Raw genomic sequence first — 16,800 nt, 5'->3', positions numbered from 1 at the left:
AGATGAATCCTAAATTCCATCTGAGGACAAGTGGGCCAAGCCCAACTGTGAACTTTGAGGGCATAGAAAGCAGGTCTGAAGCCCAATCACGGGCTAGACACCCATACGTCAGTATGAAAGCATACAGAGGATGGACATCCTGGGTCATATTCGCCAGGAGCATTCTGGGTTGAGACCAAAGCAATGGTGGCTCTGTAGAACCCAGTAATACACTCGGCTTCTTGGTTGTATTTGCACTTAGCAGTTGACTCCACATTTATACCGACACTTAAATCCATGCAAGTGAGGTTAAATCTAGTTCAGGTTATGCTTAAGCAGGATGAGACTACACTTCTGTCTGCAGTGCAAACACACCCACTCAAACCCTTGGAGAGGGCTCTAATTCCATTGCAGTCAAAGATATTACTTGTCTACTTCTATTTCTAGATGTGCTTGATGCTTTTTTCATTACTTTTCCTCCCACTCTTCCTCCTCCATAGATCCTCTCTCTTTTTTCCCCATGTATTGTAAATACATCCATCACCATTACTCATTTTCCTTTGTACCACGCTGTGCTGCTCCTGTTTAAAAAACTACTTTGTTGGCTACCTTCCCTTTGATTAAGCCAACCGTTACCTGAGCAGTTCTGGATAAAGAGAAAGGATGTCTTCAGATGAAGATATACAGAGGTTATTGCCACCAATACCACTTACAGAAGAATGCTTATATGGTAACATGTTACAAAACGTGTTGTACTAAGTCTCCACAGAAATCAGTTCCATCTTACCCATTATTGTGCTACAAGCTTGTGTTGTGTGCTGTGCAGTATCTAAAATATCCTCCATCAGAACACAGGTCATGAGAAATTCTGCTGAGAAAAGCTTCAGACACCTTCTGGCACAACGACAGTTCTAACAAATACTAATGTGCCTGGGGAAGTGCTCAGGGAGGTCTCTGAAGCAAGCAATAGTCTAGCAATAGTCTTCCTATTCTTCTACCTTCTTTTCCAGGGTTTCATTCCCCAGCAACCAGGAGCAATTCCCAAATCATTTCTTCCTCCTACATGTTTCCCACCTGGGACAAAGACACTTGAACCCAGTGCCATGGCAACCCCATCAGCCACACAAGCACTTTGGTTCTTTAGGGAAAATGAAAATTCTGAAAGGAAGCTGGGAGAGAAAGGCTCCTATTCCTTGTTTCCCACTGTTAGGAAGTAATTACAAAAATACTTTAATCTGAAGTGCTCTCTGGGTGAATAGGTTGTCATTTAAAAAAAATACTACAATGTGAAGGGGAAAATAAAATTGGAAAACTTTGAGTACATTAACATGCTGTGTAAATTCCAAGCTAAAAGGTTGGTTGTCATCATTATACTATATGAAAAGAAAGTGCATGGAAAAAATAAATGAATGAACAGGAGGAAAGATAAATCAAACTCTTTGTGATCAGCTCAAGTAGAATATGATCCAAAACCTGTCTCATCAGCCCACTGACGTAAATCTGAGTCTTCTCACTGACTCCACTGGACCTGGATCAGGCTTTTACATTTTTGAGAAATACGATTTGGATTTTATTTTTACCATAATCCTGATCCTGATTCAGAAGAGCTTGCAAAGAAGGCCTCCTGTGTGCAAATTTGATTATAGCTCTTCAGTTCTTTGCTTGTTTCTATTGTTTCTTGAATGCTTTCAAGGAACAAGGTTAATGATCGCACATCTCGGTGATGTTTGTCAGCTTATTAACAAAGGAAGACAGATTCTGTTCATCCCGTCCAGACAGAATGATATCATTATCATGCTTTCAAAGCCTTCCAGCTCAGGCCTGTCCAGAGACCATTTCTTTCCATTCCTAAGTGAAACAGTATTTTGGTGATAAAATCTTAAAAGATTTATTTAAATAACTTTTTAACATGACAAGTCTCATATATTCTTGGTTTTTTTTTTGTTTGTTTTGTATGCATAGCTTGCTCTCCCTCTGTCTCCCTGAACCTCCACCCCCCTATGTAGAATCTTTTTATCTTTGTTTATTTTTGCCCTTAAGAGTAAGTGTTTTTTCTTTAACAGACATTATTTGGGAATAACACTCATGACGTGAACACTGATCTTGAGTACCTGTAGTATTCAACTAAAATGAGAATCACAGATGTTCAGTATCTTTAGGATCAAGACTTATATTACTGGGGAAGTGGAGCTTACAAAATGTCATCCCAGGGCAATCTAATATGGAAAAGCCGTTAGGAGACAATCAGGCATATTTACACCCATGAAGAACTCTAGAGATCATCCTGTTCTATGATAGGATTTCCAGACTATACCTAACCAGACGCTCACCTCAAATGCTTAAAAACAAACTTCAAGTGCCTTTAAAAAAAGTTTCAGAAGCCATACTCCCTCCTACTGGTCCAGCAGACTTCTTACTGAGCATCAGCACTCACACGGCAAGCAGAACATTTTCTGCTCCCCAGTGACCCTGCAGAGTAACCAAATGCTAGAGCAGAACGTGTGCTTGGTGGCATCCTGCAAACTGCTGCCCCACAAGGTACGTCTGCATTAACCAAGTCACAGAGCTTTCTGTATGGCTCCTACAGTATATCAACTACTTATATATTTTCAGAAACAGTGTGGAGCTTTGCACAAATCACCTTCAAGATAAAGTACCAGACATGGATAATGCCAAAGTAGCAATATTTAGGAACAGAATTATTCTCTAAGCAGCTTGTTCATTTCAACCTAAGAGTAACTGGTAAGTTAAAGATGATGACCCACCATAGCTCAAACTAGGAGCTGCCCCTTTTTCCACCTGCCAGACTGATGGATGGTCAGAGGCTGCTGGCTGTGGAAATCATACCTCTTTCTCCCTTTGTTCATCTATCTCCTTTTCTAAAGCTGAAAAGATTCATTACGATTCTGGGCTATAAAGTCCCCACTGTCAATAAATGCATTTCTGGGATGCCTTTTTCCCCTAGCACAAGTGAGAGGAAAGCATGCTGCATTAGCTGGAAATTTCTGTGAAACTCAGAAATCCACATATTCCTTCTAAGCCTAATGAGGAGGTCCTCTGTAGTCTCAGCAGCCTGTCTCAACTCATTGTCACTAGCTGTAAGCATATACTTCGTCATTCATATTCTGCTACCAGGTGCATGGTGGTTGATTCTACCTCCCTTCTGAAGACAGATACAAATTTTCAGTCATTTTCTCAAATTCAAACAAAAAAACAGGACGGTACATGTATTCTGCATATATTGTATGGAAATTCTTGTTCCAGGTCATGACTACATGAAACATTATGAGCTGACCAGTTTATACACTATTTTCTGTGTAACTCATCTGACCCAGTTGTTCGCAAGGAAGAATAATCAAGCTTCTTTCCTATTCCCAGGGGAGAAATCCACTTGATGTTTCTTGATGCTGTATCACATCCTCCCATGTTAAAGTGGTTTTCAATGGCTGGGACTTCCTGGGGGAGGCCTTGGCTACCATCCTGCTGAAGAGGAAGAGAAGAGCTTCCGCTGTCCAACAGCACTAACCAGAATTAACTGGCTCAGAATTTCAAACCAGCAAACTGGCACACCCAGTGCAGTGGAGACTACAGGTACCAATTCATTTTGATTTTTTTTGGTACTCATCTTAACATGAACTGTTGGGGTCATTCTACTAACTTGCATGTAGGTGCCTTCATTGCCTCACGTTAGCAGAAGGAAGATCAGGTTCTGAGAAATACAGCAGGACAAAACCCATTGAATTAGCAGACAGATTATCCATGAAATAAAAATAAATACTCCGTGAAATAAAAATAATCACTCCTGTCACCAGGCTGTCAAAAAATGGAGAAATTATCCACATTTCCCTGATATCACAGGGTGAGGGTGTAGGCAGATGGGGTATTTTCTAAGCATAAAACAACAACAAAACCTGCCTGCCATATGGCAGATAAACATCATTCCTTAAACCTGTAAGTTGATGCAGTGAATTGAAAACAATCTTTCCACAAAGCAAATGATGAAAACAACACAGTGGTGCACACCAGACGTCATTCCCTAAAGAGGCTATAGATAGCCATGGATACGGTAAGTTGGAATCAGCACAGGGTGCTGCTTCAAGGGTAAGCTTACTTTGCTGCATAAGGGGGAAGGCTACCCCACAGTATCCAATAGCTTGAGGCATCCTAATATCTTCTCCAGAAAGCCAGATTTATGGTTCCCTCCTTTCCAAGAAAGCTCACTGAAATTTTATCACAAATAACTGCAATAAAAACAGGAAAGAGAGGTAGACAGATCATGTATGTCTATCTGTTTCTATGAGGACACAGTACACGAACTGATAAAAACTCCACTACATTGCGATCACTGCTAATATCTTGATCTTAAGCTGGTAATATTCTTGACTTAGAATTCCTAACCTCATTCTATCTGTTTTTGAAAAACCGTCCAACAAATTCCCAAATGTTATAAAATCCTGCAGGAATACCAGATGTCCTGTGAGACTGAAAGCCTCTTCTGTATAGCTGGGGTTGAAAGCTTTTATGGTAATAGTATCTTACAAATAAAACTGACTTCTTTTAGAGGGAACACAACGCAGTATATCCTATTTCATTGTGGTAGAGGGATTTTACACAACGTTTCCCACTTCACTGATAACAATTTTATGTACTTTTTTATCTTAATATCTAGTTTGTTGAGTCATCTGTCATCTATTACTAAAAACTTGGATTCTTGTCTGTGTTGGCTAAAGACGTGGCTGAACTTCTAAACCGCCAGCAGACTGTACTCTTCATTTCTGCCTCTGGCCTGAGTGGAGGACAGGGGCAGGAGAGATCGAGAAGGATTTTCATGAATCTGTATGAGCTAGACTGATTAAACACGGCTGTTTCACAGTGGCATAATATGCAGATGTACTTCCTGAACTCAAATGTGCATAAAAGCTCTAAGCTGTCAAAAGTAAGTGAGAAAGATTTCCTGTAAACTTGAGTAATGTTTACTATTTATTTAGTTAGAAGAGCTGCTACGTTAACCAATCATGTGGGCCACACATTTCCTCAGGCTCCACAGGCTTCAGCAGCTTGCTTTTACCTTGGTATTTGCATCTCAAAAAAGCATTTTGAAGACATAAGGGTAAAGCCAATATAACTTACTGCTTTCTTGTGCTTACTCTCTGCCAAGACGGAACTACCAAACAACAGTGCAGGCAAGGCTTCAGTTTACATTATATAACTAAGGATAATAGTGTAATAAGGATCAGTCTTGGCCCTATTGGGAATAGTCAGTAACTGGGTATAGCTAGTAATTCTGAAAGGTGCGTAAAAGCAGAGAAATAATTCCAGCCAGAAAGAAACCAGGAGGGAAAATTAGGCAGCCTCCATCTAACATCTTTCAGTGAAAACCAGGAAAGATTGGACAGACTTGCAGTTTTCACAGCAGACTGGACAGTGGCTTACATCCTGGCACCATGAAAAGGAGACCTTTAGACAGATCTGAAAATTACAGATCAGTGGAAGCTCACCTCTATAAGAAAACTTATTTAACACATCAGAAACCCTCTCGGGAGAAAGTTCAAGATACCAATAGCAACTGAAACACCTACAGCATTCTCACAAAAGCCCAGGCATGTCATTCTCTTATCTATGCCAGGATTAGCAAGGGAGCCAGTGTTCTTATACATGGACTATCGAGAGGTTCTCTGACCACTTTGGATCTGCAAATGAGCTGTGTAGGAAGTACATTGAACTGTCTGGCAGAGCAAAAATCAAGGGGAGTTTTTCTGTGTATATTACCTATTAGAAAGGAGGCTAAAAGTCTACTGTAAAGACACTTTACCAAGACTTGCAAGCTTGTTCTAGCTCACAGAGACAGATGAGGACATGATGTTTTCAGTCAGCTCACAGTAAAGGAATTGATCAGCAAAACTGACATTGTGGTGGATTCTGTACATATGGAAACTAAGAAGTCCATATAACATTGGTTCTTTGGTAGTGGAAATTCTTTCATGTTAGGTCAAGTGTTACCTGGGAATATAACATTTTGGAATGGAATAGTCTGGGTGTCTTAGAGGAACAGAGCTCTTTTAAAATATTTTAAAATAGATCTGCTATAAGGCACCCCCCCGCCCCTTTTCCTACCCCAATAAGCTGTATGTTCTACAGGACTGGACCATACCTTGGCATCACCAGGCACTTTCACCTAGGTATAGTTACGTGTGTGAGTCATCCAGGAATCTGTGGCTGTTACTTCTAGGAACTTCAAATTCAAAACCCATCAATCAACAAGTCAGTTGCAAACACAGTGGGCGAACAAAACAGTTTTCCTTGGTTTTGCATTACAAATTATAGGAGAAAGGAGAGGGAAGAGAATATCTTGCAGATGGCCAGGAAGCAAACGCTAATATATCAGTCACAGAAAGAATGACAAAGTGATAGCTTTGGTGGAGCTCCCTCATCAGAAGACTTTGCATCAGACAAGCTGAAATACAGAAACATTTTTGTAGGAGTGAACAAGTTGGTAGCCCAGGATCTGCACTGCCCAGCTCTGTACAGCACCAACCAGGCTTCAGAGTGCTCCCAGAAACATCACGCTGCACTCAGCTGCTTCAGTACAAGACTAACAAGCCTTGTACCCCAGTGGCAGACACAAGCAACTCTTCTCTCCTATCCTCCATTTCCTTTTAAAGCAAAAAGCTGTACCTTTTTCAGAATCATCTGGTTGCATAGCAAGTTCCCTTAGTCTGGGAAGCATGTCTATGTATCTTGATCAAGTTCTGCTTCATTTCATGATGCTCCTTTTTCACTGAATGCCCTCCAGATATCCACATCCGCCTTTGTGGTTCTTGTTTCCCCTTGCCAAGAAAGGCTCTATTATGTACTGCATAGATCTTTTCCAGACAAATGCTAAAATAACAACGCTCAGCATCATAGAAACAGATCTCCTTTGCCAAAGGATGGAATAAAGTGATCTACAAGAAACAGCCTGAACTTCTTGATCACCAAGAAATCAGATAGAGACACAAGGCTTTGACACTAACTAAGAGGATCACGACTAGTCGCAAAAAGGTAGCTGCTGTTCTTAAGTGCTCCCGCTGACCAAACAGAAGAAAATGCAAAAAAACAGAAAGCATTAAGACTCTCAAGACACTGACTGCATGCCAAACAACATTCAGAGACTCTCAGGCAGGACTCAGTATTCACTGTCTCCTTAATCTACATATATTATGAATCGCAATTTACAAATTCTTCCACTGAGCTGTGAATACTTTGCTTCAGCTATCATGTGTTCCTGCTAACCTTCCTCGTGTCATAGCTACCTGAAATTTGCAAAGGCTTCCACGAGTTCAAAGCATGTACAAATAAAGTCTGTGAGCACATGAAAAATGGTAGAGGAACAAGATGTTGTGTTGACCGAAGCACACCCAGAAGCTCCATCATCAAAAACATACTGTGGTGTGACCTGTCTGACTCCGCCAGCCTAACCAACAAGGTGGTTTCAAGGTAGAAACGTAGCACTGAACCCATTGTCACTACCATAAAAGCTTTTTTGGCATTGTTCAGTCAATCATATGACAGAGGTGCATGAGCTACATTTGAATGACCTCATTTGGGTACCAAAAGCAAAGTACCTTTGGCAGCACAGAGCTCGGAGAAAAGCTAGGTCGATTAGCCTGCATGGTACAGACTGCTGCTGGTCTCTGAGCCTGCTGTGATAGTGCCATGCCATACTGCTGTCAGCAGCGTGGTCTTGCCTTCTGATAAGGTAACAGAAGCGTGACAGGATTTTATTTGAAATGGCTGGCAATTCCTATGTACTTTTTCAGAGACAGGACTGCAGAAACACACCAAATAATTTAAGTCCCTGAGGGCTGACGATGAGGGAGTGCTAACTCCTCTCTGTTTAATGTTTGTATCTAGTTCTAATTCTGGTGTTGTACTTGTTCTCAAACCCTTTTAAGTTGCAAGAACATATGAACACAAGGAAGTACAAAGAGGAATCTGAGAAGCTGAGAGATGCTGAAAGAAGACAAACTACTGAAAGGGAGAGGAGCTGCTCTTTAATCCATAGCATCAAAAAATTCAACATTTACTTCGCAATGCGATGGCTTGTAAGGATTTGTAGAATATTAAAAAGAAGGGAAAAAAACACGGAATGGATTGAACCACATGGTACTTATTCTCAGGTGGATCAAGCATGTGACCTTTAAGACCCAGCAGAACTCTTGGATATGTCAAAGGATATATTCGATCAAGACAATTGCTTTCAAACTGTATTAATTGCAGCCAGTAGTAGTAGGAAAACAGTTATCAGTCATTGGCACAATTTAGCTATGCTTGGAAATAAATAAGACCCAGATTTTAAACAGAAGTTATATAGACAAGCAAGCCTTAATAACAACTTAGAATATTGAAGTCACGTGAGAATTTCTATTAACATGTCATGTCCCACAACATCATAACAAATTAGGCAGAGCTCAGAGTTGTTTCAGCTGAAATCTGTACAAACTTTGCCCTTGGTTTAAGGAAGAAAACAAAAAACAAAAAAAAAAACAAGCATTTTGCAGCATTTCTTGAAGGGAACACCACATGGCTAGGTTCTGACCTCCTAGATGCATGCACAAGTGCTGCTCTTGGCAGAGAAACTGTGTACCTGACACTGATGTCGTATTTCATCAAAATATTTAAACAGTGTCTTTTCAAAAAGCTCAGTCAAAACTGCCTCTTTCAAAAGCTACAGTAGGCTACAGTTACCTGGAAGAGATTTGTAAACAAGCACACAGGTGTACTGTACCTTCTGTGTGGACATCGGGGAGCATATCAGCAGTGTGCTGCACTACAGCTGATCGCCTGTACACCATATGGATTCTTCCCTTTTCCTCTTCCATTTGTTTTCCTCTTTCCAAAGGCTCAATGAAGTATTCATCCTTATCAGTTCTTATCATTCCAGCCTGGTGAGGAAGAGAGAAAGCACACACACAGGTCATTCGAGAGCCCAAAGGCCTGGCCTGATGCTTTAAAAACAAATCTCAGGAGGGGTGAATTATAAAACACTCAGCATATTACTGTACTGTAAGAATCAAATTACTGCTGGGAACTTTGGTAGTTCCTCTGGACTCCTGGCCAGAGGCGATATCCTCTGCATTCTGATGCTGTTCATCTCTCTGAGGCCCATGTTCAAAGGCATTAAGTTAAAATTGTGTATGGGTATGAGACATTACCCCCTCAAAAACACAACCAAGACCAAAGTCACAGAGGAGTTTATCACTTGCACATTATACACAGTTAATTTGTAACCCATGTACAGTATGCTGAGCACAGTGCTGCAAATCCTGAACTCATAAGTATTCTGAACCTCTCATGGCTCAGACCCTTCATTTTACTTCATTAAAATCAGTAGAAGCCATATGGTTTCCTACTTAAATGCATATTGCTCCGTCCTGTAACCATGTAGCCATTGATGATCCTTCAGACTATTTTTTTTATGTCTTCCGCCTGAAAAAGCTGTGTAACAGGTTTACAGAGAAGGCAGATTGATCCTGGTGATTACCACAATTACACTCAGAGTAGTCACACCTGCCTAAGTCCAGTCTAAGGGAAAAGAGACTCAAGCTCAGGAGGGAAAATTTCTTTGTCAGTATTTGAATATAAATCACCGTAAATAACGGAGAAGGAAATCTGGCAACACGCTCAAGGAAACAGTCACTTAGGAAACCCTTAGTAAAGGCCTTCAACTCTGAAGCTGCCTTTAAGAGCAGTAGGACCGCACTCCTTCCGACACAGCCAGTAAAAGTGGGAACATCACATAGCGTGAAAATCAGGTACAGAGTATTTGAAGACAGTGGAAAACACCAATGGGATACGCATTTTGAGCAATCTGCAAGCTGTTTTCAAAGGGATTAACTTACAAAACACGAACCTGTATATAAAATGCAGCAGAGCATCTACTGACAAGCATTACCCATCTGGCCTTATTTTTATACAATGCTGTTCTCCTCGCAAGGAGATGATATGGGGATGGCTCCCAGGGTACTTCTCCCTGATCCCCACCAGATCCTCCTGATGTGGGTGCCTGTCCCTTTGTCAAGGGAGCGGACAGGAAGAGACGATTCTGCAGCCCTGTCCCTGTCCATTTTGGCTCTTCCCTGCTGAGGGGCAGAGGAGGTGGCATTGAGGGCAGAATGGGACTGCAGGGTGCCAGAGTCATTTTCTGCACAAACTTATATAATTTGTCAGATACAAGTAGACAGAATTATGAAACTATATAACAAGTGTATAAAAATGAATATTTTAATCAAGGTATTCAAAATGGCACAAACAGTATTGCACCACAAGCTTTCCATGCTCCATGCGCCTTTTCTTACATCTACGTACTTTTTCAGTTAATAAACTTCTTCAAATATTAGCTAAAGTGCATAAATCTAAATACCGTATTTTCCCTTTCTTTTCATTACATGAATAGCAATAAGAAGTGAGATCGTTGGTAGAAATAACTCAGGTTAGCATCACAAGTCAGTTTTTCATGTAAGTACACATAATTAGACTGGGAATTAACAAGGCTCCTTAGCATGTTAATGGCTTATTTGCTTGGCATTTCTCTAAGCAGAACTAAGTTTTGTATGCACAGTTGCTATGTTACTGATGTAAGACCTTATCTTGGCATAAAGACTTTTTGGTTAAAAAAAAAAAGAAAAAAAAAGAAGAAGAAAAGAAGGAAAAAAGTGCTCTATGAAGCTGTTGCCTATGAGTTGAACGTAGTTCTATCCGAAGTCCTCAGTGAGGAAGTGAAGCTTGGCTTCACTTTCCAGCTTTAATGTGTATACTTCTCGTCTGTGTTAAATCTGCAGAGCCCACAATTATATTTTTGAGAATGGGTGTGCCTTTCTGTGAAAGGAATATAAAAATAATCTGCAAGCATCAAGTACAGTTTCCATTTTTACAACTCTCCATAAAACACCCTGACAGACCTAAGACATTCACCCACCTTAAGCTCCAAGTCGTTATCTACTCCTGAAAAGACTCCTACTAACTTCACAGATACTGGTAACCCTGTTGTATTAGTATCAGATAGAAACAGTAGCTATTTTACAAGTCTAATTACTAATTAATAAGAGAAGTACCCCAAGTGGACAACCTATTTCACCTAATCCTGCTAAACTAATCATGGTTCATGAGAAAAAAATGCAAACTGAAGAAGTATATATTTTGAGATTAAAAGCACGCACAAAGATCCCTTTCCCTGCAAAGGCATCTGGCAGAAGAGACTAGCATCTAAATCTACAAAGCACAGGGCTGCTTGTTATCTGGCACAATTGCTGCAGCACACACCATTTTTCTGTAGAAGATGCAGCGCAGTCTCTTTTGCCTCGGCACATATCTGGAATCACACAGGATCAGGTCGTGCCCCTTTTCCTAGCTAGATGCCACTTCAATCAAAGGGTAGTGCATACTGACTTTCTTTTTTTAACCAGTTGTTAGAGATGAGTATTTATGCAGACAGATGGCTTATCTCCACCTGTTGTTCAGTCTCATGGAAGAGGATAACTCAATTAATTTCCGTGGATTGGAACTTCTTTGAGGAGATTCAGGCCCACAATCACGAATAAACATGATGCAATTGCTCGTCAAAATTTGCAAATGGAGCTAAAAGGCTGGATTTCAGACTGGTCATCAGCAACGTGGGTTTCCTAGAGAACGATAACTCCCACAGATCCAGAGCAAGGCCAATGACCTGACCTCCAGTACAAGTCACAACCTCCCCCTGGCGCAGCAGAGAAGTTAATTAAAAATACACAGTGTCAAATGGCTCGCAGAGGCTGAAGGCAGCATGCACAGACCATTTACCACATGCAGCGTTGTGCTTTTTGGAAGAATGGTGTTCCCCACAGTCCCAAGAGAGAAAGGAAGAATTACAGTGGAAAGCAGGCAATTGTGGCTTTGTCGTCAGAGGGCCAAACCTAAAGGGCTGAGGAAGGAAAACTGAATGTGGATTTAAAAAAAAAAAAATGTTATATTAGCAGGAACACACTTGGTTTTTATTCAACAACATAACTCACTGACTTTCTTCCTCATCCCTTCCACACTTCTCAGCCTTGTTTTATACTCTGCTTCATTTGCAGGTTTGATTTTTTATCACTTGTGTGAAAGTTCAATAGGTTTTTTCATCTAATTTGAATACAGAATTTACCCAGTTTTGAGATACTCACCCTTGCCATGTTTTACTACTACAACAAACAGTATAAATATTAACATGCTCTGTCTGACACTGAGTACATAGGAGTTAAAATTACTATAATGGCATTCTGTTACACAGCACACTCCAACAGACAACACATTTTTATAAATAACCTTTTTTTCTCCTTTCATTGGAAAATGAAATGTAGAACCAACAGGAACAGTTTTGGTCCATTTTAACAGCCTACACTCAAGTGTGAATGCAAAATCCAGCTTTCTTTCCATTCGGTGTTTTTTTCTCCAAAATTTCATCAATAAAGAGTTTCAAGTTTTCCAAATGAATGGAGAAAGAGGGGCATAAGCAGGTATTACATTTCCAAGTGAATCTTCACTGTAAACTCTACTGTCAACCCAGCATTTTCTTCCCCACCAGCCAGAAAAGCAAGCAGGTGTTTAGAGCACATATTTTTAAAGGCTCACTTGGAGAAAAGATTGTGGTGGATTTTCAAGAAAGAAGTATGTAGTGGAATTTTTTTTTCCACAAAAGCACATTTATGGAGCAATACAGGAAAGCACAGTCTGAAATCTTGGAATGCTATTAATTTTACTACTTTTTCTTACAAATTAGTAATGTTCAACATTTCCATCAACTGAAGTTGGAAATCTGTGCTTCTGTGAAGTTTATCTAGAACTGTCCTCACTAGTCTTAAAATGTGAAAACAAGAACACAACAAAGCTACCAAAAGCAAAAAGAAGCCTTTGTGGCACAGTGACTGAGAAGGCCTGGAAATAAACCCGCCTGTTCTCAGCACTACTTCAACCCTGACTGAGACTTGGGGAAGTGGATTAATTTCTCAGCCTTTTCCAGACTCGCTTCTCCCACTTTTAAAAGGGCAGCAAATACCCCTCCACTGAAGGGTACTACAGGGGAAACAGGCTCAAGTTCTGTTTAGCACCTTCTCTGCACCCCCACTGCTGCCTAATATCTATAACTTTGTCTTCAACTGACTCCTGACCAGTAACCCACATCATCCCTGCAACTCCCCTCGCCGCGCTCCCCAGTCCAGAAGTAATGGTGCATAGTGAACCGAGGGAAAGCCTTTCTGCCGAATTAAGCAGATGCAGGAGCAGGTCCCATCTGAGTTCGTAATAAAAGGTGACTGGGAGCAAGGCCAAATCCAGTGTGGCACAGGCAGCCCACCCAGGAGGATTTCCCAGAGGGCAGCAGAGGACGTGTTCTTACTGGAAGATCCTGATAAAACAAAACCTGGAAAACGGGGATTTTTTTCAAATGCAAAAAGACACAGACGATAATAATAAGGGAATTACAAATGATATAAAGCCTTGAGAAACTAGCCCACAAAGGCAGGTTAAATAAGGAGTCGCTGAGCCAAAACCAACAGCATTTAAGGGGGAACATGATTCTGTATAAATATGCATAGGGTATTAGCTGCAAGAGAGGAAAGAACCATTCATTCAGAGCAGTACAACAGAGAACTGTGAAGTGACCCTTAAGAATGGATACATTTAACTTCAATATTTGAGTAAACATTACGGGTGGGATTTTCAAAAGTATTTTAGGAAGTTAAATGCCCCATTTCTAGTGGTTTGCAAGGAGGGCAAGTCGTTTAATTCTCAGGTGTGTTTTGAAAAGCCCACCCTCAAATGTCAGAAAGTGAAAGCATTTGTTCAGCAAGGCAGCCGAGTCACAGTATCGGCCATTATCAAATCAAGTGCTCCTAATACTCGCTCCTGAGCGTTACCGGAGAATAGGAAATGCTTTGAGTTGTTAAAACTTACAGTGCATTTATTTTACAAAATAAATCTGTGACAGTATCCCCATCCTACCTATCATTGCAGGGTGAATACCTAGAGGTCAGTTAATGCACTCACTTCTTGATGCCAGTCTCCACTGCCCACCTCTGTTCGCAAGTTGGTTCTTTTTTCTTCTCATTGTCCTCACCTACTGGAGAAATGGTGTTTCCAAAAATGAAAGCCACAGCTTCTTTTTTTTCATGCAAATCCCTCTACAAAACACTCATTTGCCTAACTGCCCATGAAAAAAGTAGGACAAAAGTTATGTTACTGTAGTACTAAGACCTCTATTGCTGTACTCATCAATAGCGTCTCACTGTTCCCACCTCCTGCCCTACCTGCATTGGTTCCCTGCCATCTCTCACTGAAATCTGTAAGTTCTTCCAAGCAGGAGTTGCCTTCACGTGCTGTGTCACTACAGCGTCTAGCATGGAAGGATACCTGACCCAACAGTAGATGCTGATCTATACCAAATACACTACAGGCACACTGTCAATAGAAAACAAGTATTACAACCATCTACGTATAAATGCTTGGAAAGAGCACAGAATCTTTAATGGGAAACACCAAACAACTGAAATGATTGAAGGAGTCCATGTTTAGAGCAGATCCAAGTACGCATACTGTGTTACCAGCCTCCATCGGATCTTCTAATAGCTTCAGCACATAGTGCTTTCTTGCTAATGGAATTCCAAGTGCAGAGCATTTGGTGAACTGGGAATGTGAATGAAGGGACGTCAGTACAAGGAGTCGGGCTCCAGGACAGTCAAGCACCAGTTCACAGATTTTCCTGGATCTCATACAGCAGTGGCCACCGTGGGCTCCAAGGGAAAGAGCAGGGAAAGCAAAACACAATGCGGTGCCTCTTCCCTAGAGCAACCCAGGAGCTTTGTAAGCAGGAACCCAGGCCTGGTGCAATACCCCATGCTGCAGAAGGTGAGCGGTTCCCTGGTAGCAGCAGGGCCAACACAACCACAGCTATGCAGCACTGGCCTGCCTGCACGCTCCTTCCAACTCCGTTTCCTTAGAGAGGCCACACCACTTAACCTAAGCAGCAAGGAGCACTTAGAGGGAAGCAGGGTGACTGTACCGTGCTGCTCATCAGAAAACACCAGTGTATTGATCACTGAGAGCGTGAGCAGAGGTTTCAGTGACCGAGTGTCACATAAACCCCTCCTGGGAAAGAGTTCACTCTTGCTTTTTCTCTACAAATCTCCAGCTAGACCAGCTATTGGCAGCACTCCCATCCAGCCATGCTCAGCAGAGACAGCTGACTCCTGAAGGACATAAACCTGCAAGCTTTAGGTTTCAATCAGAAGGGCTCAAAGTTGGGGAGAAAAAAACAAAAAGAAAAACAAACAAAAAAACAAACAAACGAAAAGAAATATTAAAGGATACAACTGGGAGAAGTCTTCAATTTTTCAGTTTGGGCTGTAAAGGTTCAGGATGCATTTCCCGACACTGTCTGTAAATGAGTTGCTACTGGAAATTGAAGCCAGTAACATGGACATCTTCCTGCTCTGCTCTTGAGGAAGACATCTGGACACCAGCATCATGATCACCAGGAGCACTACATACTTTCAGCCTCAGGGGTTTTTGTGCCGCCCATTTTGATACCACTAACACCACATACTTTTAAGTAGAATGACAATGAATTATAGCTGAATTCAAACCAGTTTAACTATTTTTCCATTGACTTTAAAGACAGTGAATACGTAATACGTTGATCACTTTCAGTGAAGAATGCTTTCATCCCCGTGTTTTTGTGGTTTTACTATTATTTTCATCTATGTATCTACTTACCTTCACAATATTAGATTTCAGCTGTTATCTGTATTTTGAAAACCCTGGAGTTGCATGCATTTTTTCTAAGACATAATGAATCTGCCACAGCAAAGGTAGTATACCATTTATGTTCTTAACTTGCCCCTAGTGCCTTTGTACTATGCAGAAGTAATTTTTAAAATGTTGACATGATACTCTGGGGAACAGAGGCATTAATTAGCAGCTATTTCTCCTACGTCAGCTTTGAACAGTGAGGGAACTGAACATCTAAGGCTGCCTTAAGCAAGCCAGAAATACAATATTGAAGTATTTACAGATTGTGACATGGCTGCTCCCAGACCAATGTGGCATGCGTGGGAGTCAAGTGTACAGTAAGAGCACTGATATTGCCAAGCTGCTTTTGAAGGCTGTTTGCATTAGGTTTCTCCCTCTTTTCTTTCTCTTTCTCTCTCTTAAAAAAAAAATATATATATATTTTTTTTTTTACTTAGGTGAGAAAGAAAAGATCACATTCTTAAATGTCCCTCTCAAGGACGGAGTATTTCTCACACTATACCTGCTCTCTGTGCTCCATTCAGACTTTTCTAACCAACTCCTTTGTCTCCAGGCTTGTTCCAGACTTAAAACCTCTATTTTTATTATATATATTTTTTTATTTTGTCCTTTATCCCCTCCCTAGTGGAAGATAGGAGCAATAGGTAAGTATTCTTCTGGCAGTTAATTGGGATTACATCTTTAGTCAAAGTTTTTTGCCAGTTGAGGACAAACAGCACTGCATTGTATTGGATACACCAGGTCTACTAGGTTAGAGTTAGCTCTGGAGACTGGGTGCAAATACCTGTTCAGTGGTGCACTTGGTGCTAAAGCGGGTCTTCAGCAGATAAACGTCAAATGCCACTCTCTTGTGATGATACTGAGTACACAAACACATGCCATGCTATGCTGACTAGCTTTGTATTCCTCTGTATGAGCTCACAATCCTTGATTAAATGCTTTATTGTCTGCTTTCAATTACTTTCATGAAGACACAGAGCTTTCCGCTATACTGAATACAGTGAACAGAGAGATAAAATC

At 41.0% G+C, this 16,800-nt stretch overlaps 1 protein-coding gene across 1 annotated transcript in view; it reads right to left on the bottom strand.

Moving 5' to 3' along the window:
* ADAMTS3 (ADAM metallopeptidase with thrombospondin type 1 motif 3) overlaps positions 1-16,800 on the bottom strand; it is a 125,689-nt gene that overhangs the window by 74,606 nt on the left and 34,283 nt on the right. The window contains exon 4 of the mRNA XM_035552717.2: positions 8,747-8,903. Within this exon, the coding sequence (XP_035408610.1) occupies positions 8,747-8,903 (157 nt within the window). The remainder of the gene's footprint in view (positions 1-8,746; positions 8,904-16,800) is intronic.

This window comes from Cygnus atratus, chromosome 4 (genome assembly GCF_013377495.2).
Source record: "Cygnus atratus isolate AKBS03 ecotype Queensland, Australia chromosome 4, CAtr_DNAZoo_HiC_assembly, whole genome shotgun sequence".
In the NCBI taxonomy this organism is placed as follows: domain Eukaryota; kingdom Metazoa; phylum Chordata; class Aves; order Anseriformes; family Anatidae; genus Cygnus; species Cygnus atratus.
The sequence above is the reverse complement of the archived record's forward strand: the minus strand, read 5'-3'. Positions and strand labels throughout refer to the sequence as shown.